This window comes from Tachyglossus aculeatus, chromosome 4 (genome assembly GCF_015852505.1).
Source record: "Tachyglossus aculeatus isolate mTacAcu1 chromosome 4, mTacAcu1.pri, whole genome shotgun sequence".
NCBI lineage: Eukaryota > Metazoa > Chordata > Mammalia > Monotremata > Tachyglossidae > Tachyglossus > Tachyglossus aculeatus.
The window spans coordinates 102087851-102112168 of NC_052069.1; the positions used below are offsets into that span (position 1 = coordinate 102087851).

The 24318-nt window shown below is 49.1% G+C and overlaps 1 protein-coding gene across 1 annotated transcript in view; it reads right to left on the reverse strand.

The window, feature by feature from the left end:
* Positions 1 to 1126: 1126 nt before the first annotated feature.
* Positions 1127 to 24318, reverse strand: part of OLFML2A (olfactomedin like 2A) — a 34536-nt gene continuing 11344 nt past the window's right edge. The window contains exons 2-8 of the mRNA XM_038745174.1: positions 22161 to 22424; positions 19914 to 20021; positions 14764 to 14961; positions 13188 to 13446; positions 10354 to 10626; positions 9364 to 9549; positions 1127 to 5384 (exon numbers count right to left, since the gene is read on the reverse strand). Coding sequence (XP_038601102.1) covers positions 4783 to 5384; positions 9364 to 9549; positions 10354 to 10626; positions 13188 to 13446; positions 14764 to 14961; positions 19914 to 20021; positions 22161 to 22424 — 1890 coding nt within the window. The 3' untranslated portion in view covers positions 1127 to 4782. The remainder of the gene's footprint in view (positions 5385 to 9363; positions 9550 to 10353; positions 10627 to 13187; positions 13447 to 14763; positions 14962 to 19913; positions 20022 to 22160; positions 22425 to 24318) is intronic.

Below are 24318 nucleotides of genomic sequence, written 5' to 3' on the forward strand. Positions count from 1 at the left end.
TCAGTCCCCCCAGAGAGAGCATCTGAAATCCTGTATGTTGGGTTAGGCACCGCCCAGTTGCTGCTGCATCAGCTGGGCTCCAGAAATGACCTCATATGGATTCCAGGGATCTCCGGGGCTCCTGGCGTGGAGCTCAATGCCTTCTCTCTCAAGTGACAGTAGCAATGGACCAAAGGGATGTTTACTAAGATGCTGCACCCCTCCTGACTGTGCTGGGAAGGAGGGTGGGGCTATGACCTCTACAGTCCCCCCAGTTTGGTGGGAGGTAGGGAAGGTCAGTGGAGGGTGTGTGTGTGTGAGAGAGAGAGAGAAAGAAACTCTATCTTGGAAAGTATCCCATTTACTCCTTTTGTTTATTCCAAAGGGGCTCATATTTATGAACTAAAAAAGGGGGCACTAAATACTCCACATATAATAATAATGACATTTATTAAGCACTTACTATGTGCAAAGTACTGTTCTAAGCACTGGGGTGGTTACTAGGTGATCAGGTTGTCCCACGGGAGGCTCACAGTCTTAATCCCCATTTTACAGATGAGGTAACTGAGGCACAGAGAAGTTAAGTGACTTGCCCAAAGTCACACAGCTGACAAGTAGCAGAGCCGGGATTTGAACCCATGACCTCTGACTCCAAAGCCCGTGCTCTTTCCACTGAGCCACGCTGCTTCTCTAAGCAGCGAGGTTGTGGTTGTGCCGTGATATCACAAGACACAGTTTTATTTTTTTGATTTAGAAATTAACCAAACAGTGACACTTTACTGTGGGTCCTGTAGACAGACCCATGTGGGTTTTGGTAATTTGCTCATTCTTAATAATATTAACGATAATACCATAAATAATAATAATAGTAATAATGGTATTTGTTAAGTGCTTATCAGATGCTAGGCACTGTATGAAGTGCTGGGGTAGATACAAGATCATCAGGTCCTACATGGGGCTCACAGTCTAAATAAGAGGGGGAACAGGCATTATATCCCCATTTTGCAGATGAGGAAACAGAGGTACAGAGAAGTTAAGTGACTTGCCAAGGTTACACAGCAAGCTAATGATGGAGCTGTGATTAGAACCCAGGTCCTCTGTCTCCATTTTGGAAATAATGAATTTTGAAATTAACTGACTCCACTTCTTGATTTTTAGATATATTTTCCCCTTTATTTCAAAGGCTGATTATATACAACCCTCTTTCCCCACCCTCCAACCGCATTACATCCACAAACAATTGCTAGAAAGTTTTTCAACAAAATATACCGATTTCCCTTGAAACCCTTCCTTTTTAAGGCAAAGTTAGTCTCCGATATAACTTAACTGGCAGGTATCCGAAGCAGCAATCAGGGCAGATGTACCAGCTCCAGAGGTCAGACCACTAAGGTTCAGATTCTGGGAACCCTGGATTACAGAATTAAAAGGAGGAAAAAAGAACCTAGGTGCCTATTACTCCATGGACCCACCTGGACCCTCAGAATGATCCTGAGGTGGCCATTTGGGCTGTTCCCCTGTGGTTATAAATGCCAAGCTAGTGTTCAGCCCCAATCTTCCGGGGTTTTGATCAGTTATCCAAATGCCCCAGATTGTTGGACAGTTGCTTTCCATCCTGGCACTCCAGCAACTCAACTTAAAACTACGGCACTGGCTCTCTCCCACCCCTTGGCTGCAAAGTGTGCCCAAACTAGGTCAGGGCCCACAAGCAAAGGTTTTAAGAATCAGGAATACGAGAATACATGCCCTTTAGTGGTCCCAGGAGTTTCTGACATTCCTAGCCGACTTTCCTTGTAGCTGAAAGAGCAGTGTGAAGCTGTGTTCTTCCTGAAAAGGAATCATGCAGCAAGTCTAGGGGAGAAGCGGGTTGGGTTCTCCCCGGCATATACCATGCAGTGGGCAGTGCCCACAGGGTCGGCATTCCCACACAGATTTTCCCAACCGCACCCAAGCTAGTCCAATGCTCAAACCCTTCCTGCTCTCCAAGTTTGGGGCTGTGTCTTTACTTCTATTGTGCGTTCCCAAGTGCTTGAAACAGTGCTCCGGATACAGTTGAGCCTCACTAAATCTGATGACGATGATGATGATGCTTCCCCTGACACACTTCATCCTGCGTCACTATTTTTTTTCTCCTGCATTGCCTTTCCCAGGGCTACCGGGTGCTGGTAGTAAGGTAGTGTTGTGGAGTGGGACACGTCTGCTAGGAGGGGGCTGTCAAGTCTGGGATAGCAGCCATCATTATGGCTGGGATATATTCTGTCACTAGGGCTGGAGCGGGTATTTCTGATTGAATCCAGAAGAACAAGGGTGGGAGGTGGTTACAAAGGAAAAAGCAGCTCCTTAAATGTATATTCCAATGTCCAAGCAATTGGCAAGAGGGAGCATTTGAAAGTTTTAATAGTGCTTTCGGCAGATGATTCGATGGACTAAAAGTTTCCCTGAGTGTGTTGTTGGTCTGTTTAAATGCCCTTAGTGATGTAGGTCAGGGTACGTGCCACAAAGAAGCTTCTCCCTGAAGTGCTCTGGGACTCTGCAATGCAAGAAAACAGGGAACCCAGGGGAGCAAACACATGAAATGTAGGCATGCTAACCTATGAGGGATTTGGGGGATGGTCTCAGGGCAGAAATTAAAGAATGAGACAATTGATTGGCCCCACTGGTGTGCAAGTGGCATTCGTGGGGGACTGTTTGGGATGGGCCAATTGTTCCCCTTGCCCACCGAGGGGCCCAACGAAAAGCTTTCCCCTGTACTGGAGAGGCCCATGGGTCATAGCCCCATTTTTTGCCCCATTCTCCCAGCTACTTAGAGGAGCCCTTGGGTGCTGAATGAGGCAGAATTCCTCCCTGGCTACTCTGAGACTTCACTCCCAAGGAAGATGAGCCAGGTCCGGCAGGAAATGTGGATGGCGGTAGGATCCAAGATTCTGAAATCTGAAACCTCCAAGTTTTACGATTCTTGGGTGGGGAGGAAAGCAAGGTGGTCTGCATTTGACTTCGGGTGGGGCTGGGGAGACTGGAGAGAGGGCCGGGAAGGATAGATAGGCTTTCTCCTGGGAGAGGAGCAGAGGTTTGCCAAGTGGGTAGAGTTTGGGCATAGTCAAGCCCCACACTGGCTGACAGAGACTCTGTTCCCACCCATAGGAGAACTCTTTTGAGGAGCACAGGGAGGGAAAGTGGCAGGATTCCTGCCACAGCCCCATCCCTCAAAACACTCCAGTGTGAAAAAGCTGCACTGATTAAAGACCTCCAGTGAGGAAGTGAAAAGCAGAACCTGGATTGGGGTTTTCTGGGGGAAATCACTTGGGGACACCTGATGAAGAAAGAATTCTGCCTAGGACAGGGGCATACGATGAGACTCAGTTGCTCTTTTAGTGTGTCTGTAAAGCTGGACTGTCTTACTCCTTCGCTTGTGCCCTCCCTTCCCCCAAGTAGAAGAAGACGCCAGGGGCTGGGGCAGGAAAACTGGGAAGTTGACCAGGTCTGGCCCCAGGAATGACTAGATCTGATCCTGGGAATCACAAGATGCTGGACTTACAGTGGTAGTGATAGTCTGAGTAGAAAACTCAGGTCCAATCAGTCTTCGAAATCAGGCCTTCACACTCAACTGGCCAGCCTGGACATTTTTTTGTACTGATTCGCCTGAAAAATTCTTGGCCCCTGGGCAGCAGAAACAGATGATGACATTTATGAATACAGTAAAAAAAAAAAAAAGATATATGTAGAAAAAGGGAGAGGACCTTGGAACTGGTTTTTATGTTTTTGTGTTTTGGAGTGTGATTTCTGCGGGTGACCCTAGAGGTTTGGAATGGGTGCTGGACCAGGCACCTCCCTGAGTTGAGAGAGAGAGAGACAGAGACAGAGGACAGAGAGACAGAGAGAAACGAGTAGTATACTGGCCCAGGAGTGGCTTAAACTCATCTGGCTGTAAGCACTGTATGGGCAGGGATTGCGTCTGCAACTGTTGGATTGTACTATCTCAAGCGCTTCGTACAGTGCTCTGCATGCAGCAAGCGCCCAGTAAATACCATTAATTGATTGTTAATCCAGCAGGTGAAGAAGCAGCAGAGCACAAGTATTTTGGTGATAGGCAGGGGAAAATGTTAATTGCTCAGGCTGTGAAACAATGCAGGTTAGAGAGATTGGCCCCTAGTGACCTGAGGTACAACTAAATGGAAACTTTATCTCTCACTTGCCTGTATCTTACTATTAAATATATATATATATATGTATATGTAATACATATATGATCATACATATTTATTTTCCATGTAGTACGTTAGCCCTGGATTTCTGGAAAAGATACCTTTTTGTCCAATGCATCTCACAAAAGACCTAGCTGGGGATTATTGGCCAAGGGTTCATGTCTCCTTGCTCTGACCTCTACCGATTTTTGGTGTGTGTTAGTGGCAGGAAGCTGCTAGAATGGCAGCAAGAAGCATCAGGGCCAAAGGAGGGAACACATGGAAACTGGAAGGGGGAGGGATTGTGCTCCACTGGAGGCCCTTTAAGGAGTGGCCATTTCTTCGCTCGGTCCTCCTATTTTCAAGGATGCAGTGGCTCTCTATCTTTTCCTGAAAGGCACTGGTCTCGGTGAAGGCCTTGGGGAATTGGGCTCTTCCGCCATCCTGACCCTCCACATTCAAAACAACACCCAGATCCACCCTGGGTCTGCAGCCTGGCTGGGGCGAGTGACTAGGGGTACTGCTGCAGGCCATCTTAGGGGGCCATATCCTGCGACCACTCAAACAAAAAAAACAAAAAAGACGCTTCCCGACAAGGGGGTCGGTGGAAAGAGGGGTTCGGCCCTCAGACCACGAAATGGAGATTGTAGGTGACCTGGTGCCCATTGTCCCAGGCGTAGAGGACCTTCTCCTTGGGGTTGTAGTCAATCTGGGTGGTGTAAGCGTGCTCGTTGAGGAAGGGCAGCTTGGGGTTGACTTCGGTATTGGTGTGGGTATCAAAGGCGTAGGAGATCTGCCCCTCCCGCCGGTTGTACACGTCCACGGCGTACAGGATCCCGCAGACGAGGAAGCAGTTGCCATAGGAGTTCCGCCGCAGCCTGGTCTTCCACGTGGTCTCCCGCCGGACGGAGAGGTCGGCTGGGTCCAGCCGGCTCAGGACAATCACCTCCTGCTGCGAGAAATCATAGTCTACGGAGGGGTAGATGACCCACAGCCCGCTCTCGTCCACGGCGAAGTCGATGTCCGAGTGGCCCCGCCACTTCCAAGGGGTGGTGTCCTCGTACACCACGTCCGGCAGCTGGGTCCAGGCGGCCACGAAGCGCTGCCGGAGGTCGTACTTGATGATGTTCTTGGTGAAGGCGCGGTTGTAGTAGAAAGCCCCCCGGAAAACCACGTGGCCTGTCCCGATCCAATTATACGGGAGCTTGTACAGATTGCTCCAGCGACCTGGGGAAGAAAACCAAGGGTCCCGGTTAATTGACCCGACCCTCAACGGAAGCCCTGAGAAGCCAGGACCCAAATGGGCAAAGGTGAAGAGTCAAGATATCCTGGAAATGAGCTAGAATGGCTGAAAATCTGTAGTTGCTTCCCCCTCCCTGCCCCCTCACAACCCCAACCCCAGCCTTACTGATGAAATTAAAGCCAGCCAGAGAGCCCCTAAAACCTCCCAATTCAAGGGCAGGGCAGAGTCGGCAGCTAGTCTTCTTCTCCAAATGTACTTCCTTTAGGCCCCTCCTAGTTGAAAACTCATCTCTCTGGTATTGCCACAACTTGATCCCACAACTTCCCTGGCACAGAGTAGCAATACCAGCTGCCGCACCACAGGCCTATTTACAATGCATCCACTCCTGGACCCGAAGACTCTCTCCCTCAGGGACCCGGTGCAAAACCGCAGCTCACTCCCAGCTCTCCAAGGGAAAAAGGGGAGGAGATTTGAAACCCTTCAGGCCCAAAGAAGAGCCTGATCCAATAAGCTACCAGATGCCAAGGCCACAAGAAAGATGATAGCTCCTATCTATATATAGAAGGTGAGCACAGATCAGTCCCACTATTCTGGGCCTCATTTTCCATCTCTGCCTCCTTGCTTGTTCCATAATCCCTTCTTCCTAGATTTCCCTACCTCAGAATAAACTACTCAGCTCCAGGACTCTGCTATCAACCTTTGAGAATGCTGAAAAGCACCACAGAAAGGAAGACTAGCAGTCTGATTTTTCAGTTTGAAATTGAATAAAAATATCTGTAATATCTAGAGGAGGAGTGTGATTTAAGTGGAAAGAACCCAGTCCTGGGAGTTGGAGGACCTGAACTTTAATCCTGCCTCTGCTACGTGACCTTGCGCACGAGAACCTTCTCAGAGAAGAGAAGTATAGGACTGTTTCCCCCACTTACCCTCAAAAAACTTATCTTAGTGTCTGGGAGAGATGGTATTTATTAAGTGCTTACTATGTATTAAGCACTCTTCTGAGCCCTGGGGTTGATACAAGCTAATCAGGTTGGACACAATCCCCGTCCCACATGGGGCTCACAGTCTTCATTTCCATCTTCCAAATGAAGTTAAGTAAAAGAGAAGTGAAGTGACTGGCCCAGGGTGACAGGTGGCAAAGCGGGAATTAGAACCCAGGTCCCTTTGATTCCCAGGACTGTGCTCTATCCACTGGGCCATGCTGCTTCTCAGTCCTTGGCACACAGTAAGCACTTCACAAATACCACAATTATTATCTCTTCGCACAGGACCTTCTCTGTTCCTCAATTACCTCATCTGTAAGGTGGGGATCAAGACTGTGAGCCCCACATGAGATAGGGACTGTGTTCAACTTGATTTGCTTGTATCTAGCCCAGTATTTGTGCCTGGCACATAATAAGTGCTTAACAAATAGCATTATTATTATTAGCTAAGTGCTTACTATGTGTCAACCACTATTCTAAGCGCTGGGTTAGATACAAGGTCATCAGGTCAGACACAGTCCTTGTCTCTGGGTCTCTTTGGACTGGATTTTCCTTCTCCAGTAGATTCAAGCAGTTAGCTTTGCTGTAGACTCCAGACAGACATTCAGTGCAAAAGAACACTAATGTCCCGGAAAGAGGGTTGGTTTATTTTTGGGCCTGTTAAGCAGCCCTGAGGTTGAAGGTCAGGAGGGGTTTCTCCAGGTTTCCGGGTGCAGTCCTGGACTCTCACTTCCATTGCGGCAAACAGCTAAATATTTCCGGCACAATGCCCGGCTGCTCCTTCGGGTTCCAAGATCTTCCCATTTCAGGGCAAAGATCCAATCTGAGGTTTCCCCCACTCCTGAGCTTTTGAAAAAGCATCAACCCCTCTTTTATCTTGTTTACACACACGGATTGCATTAAGGAGCACACTGGGGCTTCCCCCCACCACCTGCAGCTCTCTGCCCTCCCCCAGCTCCTATAGGGCATGTTCCTTCTATTTATCCAGCTCATCTTTCCAAATTTGGAAATGAGAGCAGGTTTTATTTTTCTCTCCTGGTTAAAAAAGCAACTGCATTTTGGAAGTCTTGACACTCCCGCTGGGCCCCAGGGGCAAAGCTCCTGGCAGGAAAACCTCATCTGGTGAATTCCTGGCATTTGGAGAAGGAGACGGCTGATTCTTTAAAGACGAGCCTGGATTTCCGACTCTGTGGTGCTAGTACCATGCAGTGTGGCCCACTTTTCCCCAGTGGCTACACACTGGCCAGCAACAGGGCTTGACTCTGCAGAAAGTCCAACCGCCAAGCAGTGTTGCATGGAGAGAGGGCACGAAGACGGAGTCCACCCGACCATTTTTCTGGGCTAAGCCAGCCCGCCCCTACACAACAGGGGTGGTATCTGCACATTTCAACTACAAACGAACTATATTACTGCATGCAAAAATAGTGTGCACCTATCGATTTTGAATCAAGAGCTTTGCTATAGATCTACAGCAGCAGGAGGAAAGCACTGTGTCCTAGTGGAAATATCACAGGCCTGGGAGTACCTGGGTTCTGTTCCTGCCTCTTCCCCTTGCCTGCTGTGTGGCTTGGGCAAGTCACTTAATTTCTCTGTGCCTCAGTTTCCTCATCTGTAAAATGGAGATTTAATACCTGTTCTGCCCCCTACTTAGACTGCAAGCCCCATGTGCACAGGGACTGTGTTGGACCTAGTAACCTATTTTCTACTCCTTTCCTCTCCTTCCAAACTGCTACCTTGTTAATCCACTTACTTATCCCATCTTGACTGTCAGCCTCCTACTGACCTCCCAGCCTCCTGTCTCTCCCCACTCTAGTCCATGCTTCACTCTCCTGCCCGGATCATTTTTCTACAGAAACATTCAGGCCATGTTTCCCCATTCCAAAAGTACTTCCAGTGGTTGCTCATCCACCTCCACATCAAACAGGAACTCTTCACTATTGGCTTTAAAGCAGCACTCGATCACCTTGCCCCTTCCTATCTCACCTCACTATTCATTCATTCATTCAATCGTATTTATTGAGCGCTTACGGTGTGCAGAGCACTGTACTAAGCGCTTGGGAAGTACAAGTTGGCAACATATAGAGACGGTCCCTACCCAACAGTGGGCTCACAGTCTAGAAGGGGGAGACAGAGAACAAAACACACTGCGCTTCTCTCATGCTAACCTTCTCACTATATCTCGATCTCATCTATCTCTATCGCTCACCTACACCTTGCCTCTGACCTGGAATGCCCTCCCTCCACAAATCTGACAATTACTCTCCCCGCCTTCAAAGCCTTACTGAAGGCACATCTCCTCCAAAAGGCCTTCTCTGACTAAGCCTCCTTTCCTTTTCTCCCAAGCCTTTTATTCATCCCCTCTCCCAGCCCCACAGCACTTAAACATATCCGTAATTGTATTTATTTATATTACTATCTGTCTCCCCTTCTAGACTGTAAGCTCGTGTGGGCAGGGAATGTGTCTGTTATATTTTTATAGTGTACTCTCCCAAGTGCTTAGTACAGTGCTGTGCACACTGTAAGTGCACAATAAATACAACTGACTGGCTGACTGATTAGTAAGCACTTAACATATACCTTAATTATTATCTACAGCACAGTGATGCATGTTTCTAGAAGTGTGGCTCTTGGTGTTCCCTGGGCATCCATGTCGGATACCCAAAGGAGGAGGAGGATGATGATGATAATAGTATTAAGAAGTATTTACGAGGTGTCTATCAAATCTGTTATACCGTACTCACTCAAATGCTTAGTAGTGTGCTCTGCACACAGTAAGCACTCAATAAATGTGATTGAATGATAGCCAAGAACTGTATTAAGCCCTGGGCTAGATAAAATATAAGCAGATTAGACAGTCCCCAGCCCACTTGGAGCTCGGGTTTTGTTTTTTCTGTCTTTGTGGCCAATACCTCCTTTGCCCCGGGTGTGCCCCACTTCACCCCACCCTAGAATTTCCCCACTAGGCTCACTAGGCTCGTACCTTGCTTGAAGTTGTCCAGGTTCCGGAACTCCACCAGATTGTTTCCATAATAGTAGTTTGTGACATAGATCTTGTCGTCCCTGGCCGTGGGGTCCTTCATCCACGCTCCCTCGTTCCGCCCGTAGCTGTGCTGCTTCATGGGGGCATCCACAGACCGGATGGTGCCCTCACACACCATCTCTCTAACTGCGGGGAGAAGGGTGCGTCTGCTCAGTTACCAAATTCCAGTGACCCAGATTCCTTGGATGTAGACCCTCCTCTCCCTCCTCGCTGTGGCTGGAGGTTCAGTACCTTCTCACTGGTTTTTTTACAGTTTGTATTTTGGGAATTCCTAATTCTTCCTTCGATTTACATGAATTAAATTCGACCTGACATAGGTTTCAGAACGGAAAAGAACCACAAAAGGTTATAATTCATATTATTACTATCATCGACAACAACAGTAATAATTGGAGAAGCAGCGTGGCTCGGTGGAAAGAGCACAGGCTTTGGAGTCAGAGGTCATGGGTTCAAATCCCGGCTCCGCCACTTGTCAGCTGTGTGACTTTGGGCAAGTCACTTCACTTCTCTGTGCCTCAGTTACCTCATCTGGAAAATGAGGATTAAGACTGTGAGCCCCCCGTGGGACAACCTGATCACCTTGCAACCTCCCCAGCGCTTAGAACAGTGCTTTGCACATAGTAAGTGCTTAATAAATGCCATCATTATTGTTATTGTTAATAATAATAATAATAAAACTCATAATCATGAATGATACGACAGAGAACTTTTCCACCCATCATCTCCACATCCCTGGAAGGCAAGGAATGAGTAGGAGATATTACCTTCCCCATTTGGCAGAGGGGAACATGGGGCCCAGCTAAAGTAACTTGTCAAGTCAGTGGCAGAGCCAGGGCTAGACGGCCCTCTCACCAGGTCTCTTGATTCCCCACTACACCTCCTTTTCCCAAGACCATGCTACCTCTTAACATCTCTTCCACTGATGGGTACCTTGGTTTGGAGCTTCTGGATGCACAGAGACTTCAGAGTTGTGTCTGATGGACAGGGCGGTGGTGGTGGGTGGAGGGGAAGAGGCAGAAGTGGAAGTGGCCGCCGTGCCGGTACTGGAAGGTTGGACGATGGGGTCAGCAGTAGTCTCAGGCCCGGGGCCCGCTCTGCTCTCGGTCCTCTCTTCACGGTGCTCTGCAGAGTTTGGTTCGGCTTTCCTTGCCTCCAGTAGGTTTTCCTGCCGCTCTGCCCGGGACCCATCTCGGAGGGTGTTTTCTGGGAATAGGAGTCAAGATCTTACAACCCCTTTCTGATTCCCAGTGCCCTCCACCACCTCTCCTGAACCCTCCAATTGCTCTGACTCTGGGTGATGCCCCTCTCTGGCCCCTTGGCTAGAGCTGCAGCTAGCCGTTGAGGGGAGCTATCCCTAGGTATTGAACCAGGTTCCTTCCAAGGGTCCACCTGTAGGACAAGAAGAAGTTGGGGGATTGAGGATGAGGCAAGGAGATATAATAATAATAATAATTGGCATTTGTTAAGTGCTTACTATGTGCAGAGCACTGTTTTAAGCGCTGGGGAGGATACAGGGTGATCAGGTTGTCCCACGCAGGGCTCACAGTCTTAATCCCCATTTTACAGATGAGGTAACTGAGGCCCAGAGAAGTTAAGTGACTTGCCCAAGATCACACAGCAGACATGTGGCAGAGTCGGGATTCGAACCCATGACCTCTGACTCCAAAGCCCGTGCTCTATCCACTGAGCCACGCTGCTTCTCTGCTTCAGCAAGAGCTGAAGCCCTACATTCTCTGACGGTGGTTTTCCTTGATATATTTAAGTCTTATTCCAGCCTGCACCCCTGGAACCCTCTTATTGAAGTCACAGAAAGCCCTTCCACCCCTGCAGGCCTCAGTTTCCCCACGTGGGGAATGGGGGCGATCCGGGATGGGATGAGTTTGGAACCTGAAGAGGGAGGTGGAGGTCCTCATGAAAGCCAAAGGGCTATGGAGGCTGTTGGAAGGCTCCAAGATGGAGAGATCTGAATGGAGGGCACAGGTGAGGGAAATTCCCCCAGGCCAGGGTCTCTGGGGGCTACCAGTCCCGAGCCCCACGGATTCCATTCCAAACTCTCCAAGGTGGTCCCTAAACCCTTTGGCATCAAGCTTTGTGATGCCTCTGAAGAGATCCCCCTCCCCTACCAACAACCTGGGGCCTTCTCCTCAGCTCTGAGGGATAAAGCCATTTGTGTCTGACTCTCTAGCTCCTGCTTCTTTGGGCACACTCTCTCGCCCTCTTTCTCCTCTCAGACTGTGATTTCCTTTCCCTCATTTCTCTCCTTCCTCAAGCCATTTCGCACTCACCCCATAGTCCCCCACTTTTGCCTCTCTCTCCACATCTTCCCGGAGGGTTCTCCGGTCAGGCCAGATTCCTACAGCTGTTCTCTGCTCTGTCCTTCGGCCCCTTTAGCTGGACCAATGCAGAGAACAGCTCTGTCTCTAGGTCTAAACTCTCAGATGAACCACCCTGCTCTGCTTAGGGCAATTTATGGCAATTCATTCATTCATTCAATCAATCGTATTTGTTGAGCGCTTACTGTGTGCAGAGCACTGTACTAAGCGCTTGGGAAGTACAACTTGGCGACATATAGAGACAGTCCCTACCCAACAGCGGGCTCACAGTGTAGAAGGGGGAGACAGACAACAGAACAAAACAAATTAACAAAATAAAATAAATAGAATAAATATGTACAAATAAAATAGAGTGATAAATACGTCCAAACATATATACATATATACAGGTGCTGTGGGGAGGGGAAGGAGGTAAGGCCGGGGGATGGGGAGGGGGAGGACGGGGAGAGGAAGGAGGGGGCTCAGTCTGGGAAGGCCTCCTAATGAGAAGCAGCGTGGCTTAGTGGCTAGAGCACGGGTTGGGGACTCAGAAGGACCTGGGTTTTAATCCCAGCTCCTCCACTTGTCTGCTGTGCGGCCTTGGGCAAGTCACTTCACTTCTCTGTGCTTCAGTTCCCTCATCTGTAAAATGGGGATTTAAGACTTCTGAGTTCCATGTGGGACATGGACTGCGTCCAACCTGATTAGCTTAGTACAGTGCCAGGCACAAGAAGCAGCGTGGCTCAGTGGAAAGAGCCCGGGCTTGGGAGTCAGAGGTCATGGGTTCCAATCCCGGCTCCGCCAACTGTCAGCTGTGTGACTTTGGGCAAGTCACTTAACTTTTCTGTGCCTCAGTTACCTCATCTGTAAAATGAGAATTAAGACTGTGAGCCCCACGAGGGACAACCTGATCACCTTGTAATCTCCCCAGTGCTGAGAACAGTGCTTTGCACATAGTAAGCACTTAATAAATGCCATTATTATTATTATTATTATTATTATTATTCTCTGGGCCTCAGTTACCTCATCTGTACAATGGGGATTAAAACTGTGAGCCCCCTGTGGGACAACCTGATCACCTTGTAACCTCCCCAGCGCTTAGAACAGTGCTTTGCACATAGTAAGTGCTTAATAAATGCCATTATTATTATTAAATATCATAAAAAAAATTCACCCCCAGGTCAACTGGGGGAAACATCTTAAAAAACTTCTCCTCCGCTCTATCCTCACTTCCCAACTGTCTATACGAACTTCCCAGATGTATTTCCAGAGCTTCCTAAATGAATTCCCCAGACATCCCAAACATTCCCTCCCAGTCAAATGAAACGTAACCTAACAAAGCTCCAACCCCTTTACACTGCCATTCAGGTACCGGCTGGATGGTCCTTGGGATGGGGGTAATGCACGAAGGAAATGGCTGGAAACGTCTCTTTGCGGGCTCTGGGGACTCACCACGGCCACCAGCCCCATTCTCAGCCTCTTCTTGCTTTCCGGATTTGTAGTAGGTGATGCCCCGAATCACCGCCTGCTGATGGAGGGAGGGCCGAGGCTTGGAGGTGGGCTGGAGGGGTCTCCCCTTCCCGGTCTCCTTCTTCAGTTTCTCTGCCTTCAACAGCTTCTCCTTGGACACCTTAGGAGTCGCCTTGTCCCCAAAACTCTTTCGGACACTGGGGTACTTGTTTGTTTCCTTGCCTTTACTTTCAGCTGTGTTCTAGGAAGGAAAGTTATGAGGGTTCAGGTGTCTGTGGGGGCAAGGGAGATCCCTTTGCAGGTGGAGGGTTGGGGAAGGTCTGAGCTCTGTCCTCCTTCCCGCTTCTCCTGGCACTGGGGTACACCAGTCAATCAATCAGTCGATCAGTCAATCATATCTATTGAGCGCTTACTGTGTGCAGAGCACTCTTATTAAGTCCTTAGTACAGTGCTCTGCACACAGTAAGCTCTCAATAAATATGATTGAATGAATAAATGAATGCCTGGGAGAGTAGAATACAACAGAGTTAGTAGACATGATCCCTGCCCACAAGGAGCTTACAGTCTAAAGAGGAGATAGACATAGAACTTCATTACAGATAGGGGAAATGGCAGAGTATAAGTCTATATACATGTGGGCTGTGGGTGGGGTGAATATCAGAATGCACACCCAAGTGCAGAGCGGATGACAGAGACTGAAGTGATGTTTCTTTTGGGGGATGAAAGGAATTCTGTCACTATCACTTACTGAAATGTCTGTTTATATCTGGGTCAGTCTCAACTGTCCCATCAGATTTTCAGCTCCTTGATTGTGGGACAGTAGTTTCTCCTCCCTCCAACACCCAGGAAAAAGTATCCCCCTGAGTGTCAGGGACCCCAGGCGCGGGAAGTCTGTGTCCATCCTGTCTATCCATTGGAAGATTGTCAGTCCCTCAAGGGCAGGGACTATATCTTCAGGGCTGTACTCACAGTGATCTCCACATGGATGGGATCAGACTGAATGGTAGAAAGACCTATGCCCCTTTTGGCCTTTCCGATCTAGTCTAGGATAAGCGGAATGGGGGTCTATTAGGACCGGTAGGAGAGGACTAGTGCTATGGCAAACATTATGCCTGCAAATAATTTCTTCCTCTAGACCTGGTGTTGAAAGCTGCAATATTCACTTTAGAAACACTCCACATCTTTGGTGTGAGCTTAGAAATCAGCCCCCAAAGTACAGTGGACCCTTATATTGGTGAACAGGGAGTTATTATTCCTTTCATTAATGTGTTTCTGTCCTTTCCATCTGAAACCCCTTTGGTCCTCTAAGCTGAGGGGAGGAGAAAGCAATCTCTCTTCTCCCTTATAGCCCTTATATTACTGTGACATGATTAATGCCCATCACTACGATTCACACCAACAGCCCACATTCCTCCAAGGAACTTGGGCCATTTTCCAGGTCTCTCATGGCACGAACCTTTTTCCCAGGCCGGGGAAATTCAATATGCCAACAGGGACCCCCGCTCCACCAGACCCCGCAAGGAAGCCGCTCATTTCAGGATCTGGGCGGGAAAGTCACCTGGGCTTTGCCCGAAGGGGCGGCGGCGGCGGCGGCGGCGGCATCCTTCTGCAGCAGCTGATAGCCCAGGCTGGAGATTTCCTTCTTGATGCTGACCATAATGTCAGAGTAGTTCTCGTAGTGTTTCATCTGGTTGGTCAGCTGCATGACGCTTTCCTTCATGAAGTCGTTCTCCCGACTGAGGTTTGTCTTAATGGCCTGTGGGAATGGAGGGGGGAAAGGTGGGGCAAGAAAGGGTAGGTGAGGAAAGGTCTTAGTGAATTCTTCTGCCTCAGTCACCTGCCCTCAGCCCAACAGTATGCCCTTTCCCTTCACCCACACAGATCGAGAAGCAGCTTGGCCTAGTTTCCACAAGACTGAGGACCTGGGTTTTAATCCCGCTCCAGCTACATTCACTCATTCAATTGTATTTATTGAGCGCTAAGCGCTTGGGAAGTACAAGTTGGCAACATATAGAGGCGGTCCCTACCCAACAACGGGCTCACAGTGTCTGCTGTGCGACCTTGGGCAAGTCACATAACGTCTCTGTGTATCAGTTGCTTCATCAATCAATCAATCAATCATATTTATTGAGCGCTTAATATTTGCAGAGTACTGGGAGGTCTCATCTGTACAGTGGGGATTAAGACTGTGAGCCCCAAGTGGGACATGGGCTGTGTCCAACCTGATTATCTTGTATCTACTCCTGTGCTTAGTACAGTTCCTGGCACAAAATAAGTGCTTAACGAATCCCATAAAAAAAATCTGTCTCCCTGACCCCATCAAAATCTCCAAAAAGAGAGTTTTTCCAGTTTGCAGTAGGAAGACCCAATGTTAGAGATAAGGAACCTCTTTCTTACAGAACCTTCTTTCACAGTAATTTTTACAAGGGGGACTCTGCATTGTGTCAGGGCTGGGTGAGTTGCAACTTTACTTGGAGGCTGGAGCAGTGGTGTAGATGACCTGGATATCTTCTCTAGACTGTAAACTCATCCCTAGACTGTAAACTCATTATGGGCAGGGAATGTGTCTGTTTATTGTTATATTGTACTCTCCCAAAGCTTAGTATAGTGCTTTGCACACAGTAAGCATTCAGTAAATATGATCGAATGACCAACTGACTTTTCCCGCCTCATGTGTTTAGAGTTGTTTAATTAAATATTAGAAAAACCACCTGAACTGAAACACTGAACTTCTGTCTGGTATGAATTTCAGGGTGACCTGGAGTCCTGGCATGTGATCTCGAATTTCCCAAATAAAATCCGTAAACTTCCTGAATCAGTCTGGCTGTCGGACCAGGACCAGCCAACCTTAATCCACTAGGCTTGCCCTACAGTGGAACCTTGAGAAAATCACTTTCCCATTCTGAGCCCTGTTTTCTTTTTCTACACAATGGGTAGGAATTATTGCTGCTTCTCTTGCCCTGCATTCATTCATTCATTCATTCAATCATATTTGTTGAGCGCTTACTGTGTGCAGAGCACTGTACTAGGCACTTGGAAAGTACAATTTGGCAACAAAAAGAGACAGTCAGTACCCAACAATGGGTTCACAGTCTAGAAGTGGGGAGAGAGACAACAAACCAAAACAACTAGATAGGCATCAGAACAGTGCTTTGCATATAGTAAGCGCTTAACAAATGCCATTGTTATTATTATTAGCATCAATATAAATACACAGAATTATAGATATATACACATCATTAATAAAACTAATAGAATAATAAATCCCAGGGCAGAAGTGACAGCAAAGATAAGGACCATGTGAGACACTACTGTGGAGGTGGTTTTGGAAACCAGAATGTCCCCTACATTCCAGGCCCCCTGGCCAGCCAGACTCATTTTTGCTGACTCTTACCGTGAGGTACGTCCCCTTAAGCGACATTATGGCAATACCACTCTTCTGGATGAAAAAGATATGCAGAGGGCCATAGCAAAGAGGGAACTGGGACTATATGCATTGTTCAGACCCCTGGAATTTCTCCCTCTGGAGCAACACAGTTCAGCCTCCTTAACCAGCTGCAGAAAACCCAGTTTACCCTCCCTGCACATTCCTTCTCTGAGACAACAATAACAACACCTCATTTCTTCCCTCCAAGGTCATCCAAGGGCTTTCCAGGCAGGGCGTTAGGAAACAGGGACACAGGGGTTGTCCCAGCACTTGGAGGAGTTAATAGGCCCATCCCAGAACTTTTCCAGGATTAAAATACACCTCTCACACACACATACCCTCTCTCTCTCTCTCTCCCCCCGCCACCCCCCCCACAGCAGAATCACCTCTCCACCTTACCTTTTCCTTTCCTCTCCCCTAACCCACCCCACAACCTTCCCACCAAGCTTTCCTTCCATCCCAGACTCAAACACAGTCATCTCCTAAGGGAGGGAGGGGGCCCTGGTAGAGCAATGGGAAGTAAGCAAAACGGTCTCATTGGTTCCCTCCCTCCTGAGAAAATAGGGAGGGGAGAGCAGAATAAATCCAATGTTTACCCACTCGGGAGGACAAGGACAAAAACAGGAGGCAAATGAATGGGGCACAGAAGGTCCAGCTAACAATGGGGAGCAACTAGAAAAATTCAACTTTCATGGGTGCCGGGTCAGGGCACAACGGAGTTGGTTGTGCGGGTCTGGTCCCTGATGGGGGTGGGCTCACAAGCGCCATGGGAACGGGAAGGGGAACAATTCCTGGCCTCAGCCCCAAGCTAAACCTCAACGCCCACAGATGTGTGGTCTGGCGGTTCCCAGCGTGCGAGTGGGGGCACGTGGTTGCCACTTGCAGGGCATCTGGGGTGGAGAGACTAGGATCGGGTGTCTTCTCTCCATCTGACTTCCCACTAGGTGCCCTTGCCCACCAATAATGGCCCCCTTTTAGTGCCCCCATCCCCCTCCCCTAGCCCCACATCTCATTTAAATCATTTAACGTGAATAAACCAGCACAACCGGGCAGCGTCGGCCCCAGAAATCCCAACCCAATACTTCTTAATGATCTGAATTTTGGATGGTCTGATTTAGCCCAGGGATCCACTGAGTTTGGATAATCTTATTTTTACTAGACTCAGTAATGGTAAGCGATTTCCAGGGACTCCACTCCCTGGCTCCTTCCCTTTCTTTTTCTTTTTAATGGTACTTAAAGTGCTTCAATTTGTTTTCTATGTACAGTGCTAGGCACTGGAGTTGATACAGTATAATCAGATTGGACAAAGTCCCCATCCCACACGGGACTCACATTTTCAATTGGAGGGAGGAAGATTTAATTCCCATTTTACAGATGAAGTAACTGAGTCACAGAGAAGTTGAAATCACACAGCAGGCAAGTGGCACAGCTGGGATTAGAACCCAAGTCCTCTGATTCCCAGGCTCATGCACTTTCCACTAGGCCAGGCTGTTTCCTTCTCCTTTTCCCTCACCTCTTTTTCCTGTTCTCCCATTCCAGGGACTAGAAGTCCCAAAAAGAAAGTAGGAGTGTGAGGAGTTCCTTCAGCTAATAAGTGCCTGCTCTGAGTTCTAACCCTGAAAGTCCATTCACTTTTGCAGCCACACCAACCCCTATTTATTGACTGAAGCAATGTGGAAAGAGCACGGATTTGGGAGTCGGAGGATGTGGGTTCTAATCCCGGCTCTGCCACTTGTCTGCTGTGTGACCTCGGGCAAACCACTTAACTTCTCTGTTCCTCAGTTACCTCATCTGAAAGATGGGGATTAAGACTATGAGTTTAGAACCGGGCTTGGCACATAGTAAGGACTTAACAAATACCATAATTATTATTTATTAAGCACTTATTATGTTCCAAGTATTGTACTAAACTTTGGAGCAGGCCCAAGGTAACCAGATTAAATACAGTCCCACATGGAGAGCACAATTTTAGAGTGTATGCTCCTCGTGGACACGGAATTTGTTACTTCTTTCTGTTATACTTTCCTGAGCATTTAATGCACTACATTGCATTCAGTGGGTGCCCAATAAATACCACTACTATTATTACCTTATAGGAAGAGCAGGTATTTTACCCCCATATTACAGACAGAAAACTAAGGCCCAGGGATTTACTCAAGGTCACCCAGCAGGCTAGAGAAGCAGCCCAGAGAAACTGTGTGGCTTAGTGGCAAGAACACGGGCTTGGGAGTCAGAGGACATGGGTTCTAATCCCGGATCCATCACTTGTCTGCTGTGTGACCTTGGGCAAGCCACTTAACTTCTCTGTGCCTCAGTTAACTCATCTGTAAAATGAGGATTAAGACTGTGAGCCCCCCGTGGGACAACCTGATTACCTTGATCCTACCCCAGGGCTTAGAACAGTGCTTGGCACATAGTAAGCACTTAACAAATACCATAATTATTATCATTATTAGTGACACAGCTGGGATTAGAACCCGGATCGTCCGACTGCCAGTCACATGCTCTTTCCCTTAAGCCATGCTACTTTTTTCGGTAAGGCCGACCCACCATCCTTCCGGGTGCAAGGACTACCGTCATGAAGACGCAGCCTCCTCTGCCCTGCTAAGATCCCGTGGCCCCGTGACACTTCTGCCCCTGCCCCTCAGCCCCTCCTTCTCTAGTCCTCTGTCTGTTCCAGCCCAATCGTACTTGAAGTAGTGTGGCCTAGTGTAAAGAGCACAGTCTTTTAGACTGTAAGCCCACTGTTGGGTAGGGACTGTCTCTATATGTTGCCAACTTGTACTTCCCAAGCGCTTAGTACAGTGCTCTGCACACAGTAAGCGCTCAATAAATACGATTGATTGATTGACTGATTGCTGGGAGTCAGAGAACCTGGGTTCCACCACTTACTTGCCTGCTGGACAGCCCTGGGCAAGTCACTTAACTTCTCTGTACTTCAGTTTCTTCAGCTGCAAAATGGGGATTCCATACCTGTTCTCCCTCCTACTTAGACTGTGAGTCTTGTGTAGTACAGGGACCCAGGGCTTAGAACAGTGCTTGACACGAAGTAAATGCGTAACAAATCCCATAATCATCATCATCTTTGATCTTCTAGACTGTGAGCCCGTTGTTGGGTAGGGACCGTCTCTATATGTTGCCAACTTGTACTTCCCAAGCGCTTAGTACAGTGGTCTGCACACAGTAAGTGCTCAATAAATACGGTTGATTGAATGAATGAATGAATGAATGAATGGGCCCCCCCACCGCTTTCCCCATGGAGCTGTTTCTCCTTCACATACCTCTTCAAGGCTGTTCATCTGGGAAGCCACCTTGTTGATGTAGGCGTGCACCTTCATTAGATCCATGCTGTAGAGCGTGCCCTCTAGCAGGTCCACCATGGACTGAAGCTATGCGGCAAAATGGCCAGGGGTTAGTCCCAAGCCCCCCCACCACCCCTGGCTGTCCACGGCCACTGAGATGGAGCTGGGACAAGGGAAGGATGGCAGCCTCTGACACAGTTAGGGCTGGCTCATCTGAGGGGATCCCCTACTCCCCCATTCTGACCCTCAAAGTCCTTGGCTCCGCCACACCGGGGCCATGGAAAGAGGCAGGAATTTCTGTATCCCGGAACTCAAATTGAGATTCCCTGTCCTGGGTGCTTTTCCTCAGAAACAAGGCGGAGCCTGGATAGGATCTTACGGGATCTGGTGGGACCTTACATGCCCAGTGAAAAGAGGCCAGGGGATGCCTTTTTGTCAGGCATTGGATGATGTCAGGATGGTGGGCTGGGGTGGTTCCTCATTCATTCAGTGCTTAGGACAGTGCCAGTGCTTAGAACAGTGCTCAGTGCTTAGAACAGTGCTTTGCACATAGTAAGCGCTTAATAAATGCCTAGATATATATATATATATATATATATATATATATATATATATATATATATATATATATGTATATTAGAGAAGCATCGTGGCTCAGTGGAAAGAGCCCGGGCTTGGGTGTCAGAGGTCAAGGGTTTTAATCCCGGCTCCACCACTTGTCAGCTGTGTGACTTTGGAGAAGTCACTTAACTTTTCTGTGCCTCAGTTTCCTCATCTGTAAAATGGGGATGAAGACTGTGAGCCCCACGTGGGACAACCTGATCATCGTGTATCCCCCCAGTGCTTAGAACAGTGCTTTGCACATAGTAAGCGCTATACAAATACCATCCTTATTATTACTATATTCAGGCCCAGAGTTTGGGAAGCCAGACATTCCCACTGTTTGTGGGGGTCAGAGCTGGGCGTGGGGGCTGAGCTTTGATGCCCAGCCTCCTCACCTGACCCTGCGCAACCATGGGAAGATGCAGAGAGAGACAGGCCCATCCAGGAGGGAGGCACCCTGAGCCCGAGGCACAGATGGTCCTTATCACAAGACATCAAAACCCAGGTCTGCAGAAAGAGCCCACCCGCTACCCTTTCCTTTCCTCTTTTCTCTCTCTCCGCTCCTCATCCCCCTTTCTCTCCCCTTTTCTCCCCCTCCCTCTCTCCCTCACTGGGGCCCCTGGATTCCTCAGTCACTTAGTCATCTGCTCTGATCCGATCCCCTGGTCCTTCCTTCTTCCTTCCCTCTCCCCCCCGCCCCACCAGCCCCATCCCTAGCTAACAATGGGGGCAATGATGGGGCTGGGGAGACACCACCCGCATTTTCCACTCATTAATTCGTGACATTTGCTACATTCCCTGCCGCTTCTGAAATGTGGTACAGTGTCGGCCCCGACGGGCAAAGCCTCCCTCAGACCTTTGATCATGTTGTCTTCGGAGGAGGTCGATGCCCCCTGTACTCGCCTCGTTACCATGACCAGACAAAGCCACCCGGATCCCCCTGAGGCTTTCTGGACCAAGAATAAAGGCTTTTTTTCTAGGAATGCAGAACGGAGCTATTCAGAACCCCATCCCTTACCCTCCAAGACCCTCCAAGATCTTAGGAACTTGTCCATATCCTGGGGTGAGTCTTTGGGGTTCAGGAATGAGGCTCTACCTGGATCCATCCTTCCCCCCGCGCCCACCAAATCTCACACACCATGGGGCTGCATGTCCCCTTTCCCACTCCACCCAGTGATCAGGATGCCACAGGGGCATACAGGGGAAGGCGGGAGAGGCCGCCCACTCAAGTGTCCGGCGTTCCTGCATGCCCCAGCCTGCCCACTTGTTCAGTGGCACAGGAGAGGTGGGGCTTCCTACAGCGAGAGGCCCCAAGCCGTCAGACACGAAGGAGGGCAGGCGACAAACGAGCGTCAGCCTGTGTTGTGGGGAAGGTGGAAGGGCAGAGTTTCTGGGCCTCTGGGACTGAGGATCTGCTGAGGCCTCGCAGGCCCCTCCAAAAGGCCCACTTGCCAGGTGATGCAGAGAGGTAGAGTGAGCAGCACCAGTCTGGGGAAGAGTGAGATTTAAGGGCAGAACGTCTCTCCTTTAACCCTCCCTCTATTCCTCTGGGACCAGTGGGGTCTCGCATCCCGCGACGGGTGTCCCTGCCCGCCACCCCTGCCCCGCCCCAGGCCCGGGAACCTTGAAGAGCTCCGGAGCTTGCTTCTTGAGCTTCTCCATCTTCCACTCATTCTCACAAGGGTTGAGAGAGGAAGGGGGCGCGGTGCAGGAGCAACGGCAGTCCGGTCCCGAGCTCACGGTCTCCACTGTGTAGAAGTCCTCCACCCTCATGCTGCCGTTGCGGACGCGGCTGCAGGCGTCCTTGCTCAGGGGCCGCAGGATGCACTTGCAGCGGCAGTCAGAGCCTTCGGATGTCATCCTGACCTGGTCCACGTCGCCAAACACCTGCAGAGGGATGGAAGGGGGAAGAGCACAGGATATCAGAAAGCAGGCTGGGGGAAGGAGGAGGAGCAAGAGGAGTAGTGGGAGAGAGAAAGGAGGAGGAGGAAGAGGATTTGAGAGCAGATCTATCCCCAGCAGGCCCTTTAGTTTCTCTTTTTCCCCTGGCCCAGGGCACACCAATGAGGTATCTGGGGAATGGGAGCATTAGAATGCTGAAGGAACCCACGTACAACAAAGAAGCCTACTTGCCTCAGTCCAAGTTCTTTTAGCCCTAGATGGATTTCTAAACCTGATTTTTTTATGGTACTTGTTAAGCACTTACATTGTACCAGGCACTATATTAAGGACTGGGATAGATACAACCTGATCAGGTTGGATGCAGGTGTTGTCCCATGTCGAGAGTTACAGTCTTAATCCCCATTTTACAGACGAGGTAACCGAGGTACAGAGAAGTGAAGTGACTTGTCCAAAGTCATACAAAATAGTAATAATAATGAACGCTTACTAGGTGCCAGGCACTGTACTAAAATGCTGGGGTGGAAACAAGCGAACCCAGTTGGACCCAGTCCCTGTCCCATCCTATCCACGCTCCTAGCCGTGCAATGCTTCGGATGAACTTAGGGAATCACAGGCAGTGGAGGAGATGGGGACACCGTCCTTTCGGGGTAGTGGGAGGAGCAGTCAGGAAGGAAGGACTTCTTGTCCAAGGTAGTTATCACCCTCTTGTTAGTTATCTTGACTGGACTGTGCCTTTCAGCCAATTCCAATGGCTGAAAGAGATAGACCCTGTTCTGCCCCAAGTCCATTTCCCACCAGGCAGATCCAGTACCCAGAACACTCAGTCTCCCAGGTTCAGGGAGAGCCCCAATCCCTGTCCCTTGAACAAGACTTCCCTGCCCCCCTAGTTTAGGGGAACGTGTGCACTCACGTGGTTAAAAACTAAACAAATAGGGCCTAGGGGCTCCAGGGGGATGAGGGGGTTTGAGAAGCCATTTCACTCACCTTCTCAAGCTGCAGTGTCCTGCAACATTCCAACCCTGACTGACAAGAGGCCTCATGGGGAGAGAATTCAATATGGCCTAAAGGTGCGGTTCTCCAGCGACCAGCAGTTTCGGCTCATCGTTCCTGCCCCTGACTGGCTCACTTGCAGCTCCATTTAATCCCTCATTCATTCAGTCAGTTGTATTTATTGAGCGCTTACTGTGTGCACAGCACTGTACTAAGCGCTTGGAAAGTACAATTCAGCAATGAAGAGAGACAATCCCCGTCCACCACGGGCTGTTCCTTGTGGGCAGGGAAGGTTTCTCCCAACTCTGTTGTAATTGAACTCTCCCAAGTGCTCAGTATATTGCTTCTGTACACAGTAAGTGCGTAATAAATATGACTGATTGATTGATTGATTGATGATTGGGTGTACCTCCCAGCAAGACCAGTACCACCCGGATGAGATCATCCTGCCCATTGCTGGCCAGGGTGGGAAAATACCCTAGTCATCCTAGTCCCCCAGTCCTTTGCCCTGATCACCTCATCTTGGTCCAGCCTTTGAGCCTGAGTTGAACAGTCAGTCAGTGTTGGTTTCCTAGGTCACAGAGACAAAATGCTTTATAACTCAATACCCCCATCCAACCGAATAACCTGAACTCTGCGTGACACAGTGGCTAGAACATGGGACTGGGCGTTGGTTCTAATTCTGGCTCCGCCACTTGTCTGCTGTATGACCTTGGTCAAGTCACTTCACTTCTTTGTGCCTCAGTTACCTCATCTATAAAATGGGGATTAAGACAGTGAGCCCAGTGTGGGACAGGGACTGTGTCCACCCAATTGCCTTGTGTCTACCCCAGTGCTTAGTACAGTGCCTGGCACATAATGCTTAGCAAATACCATAGTTATTATCTTT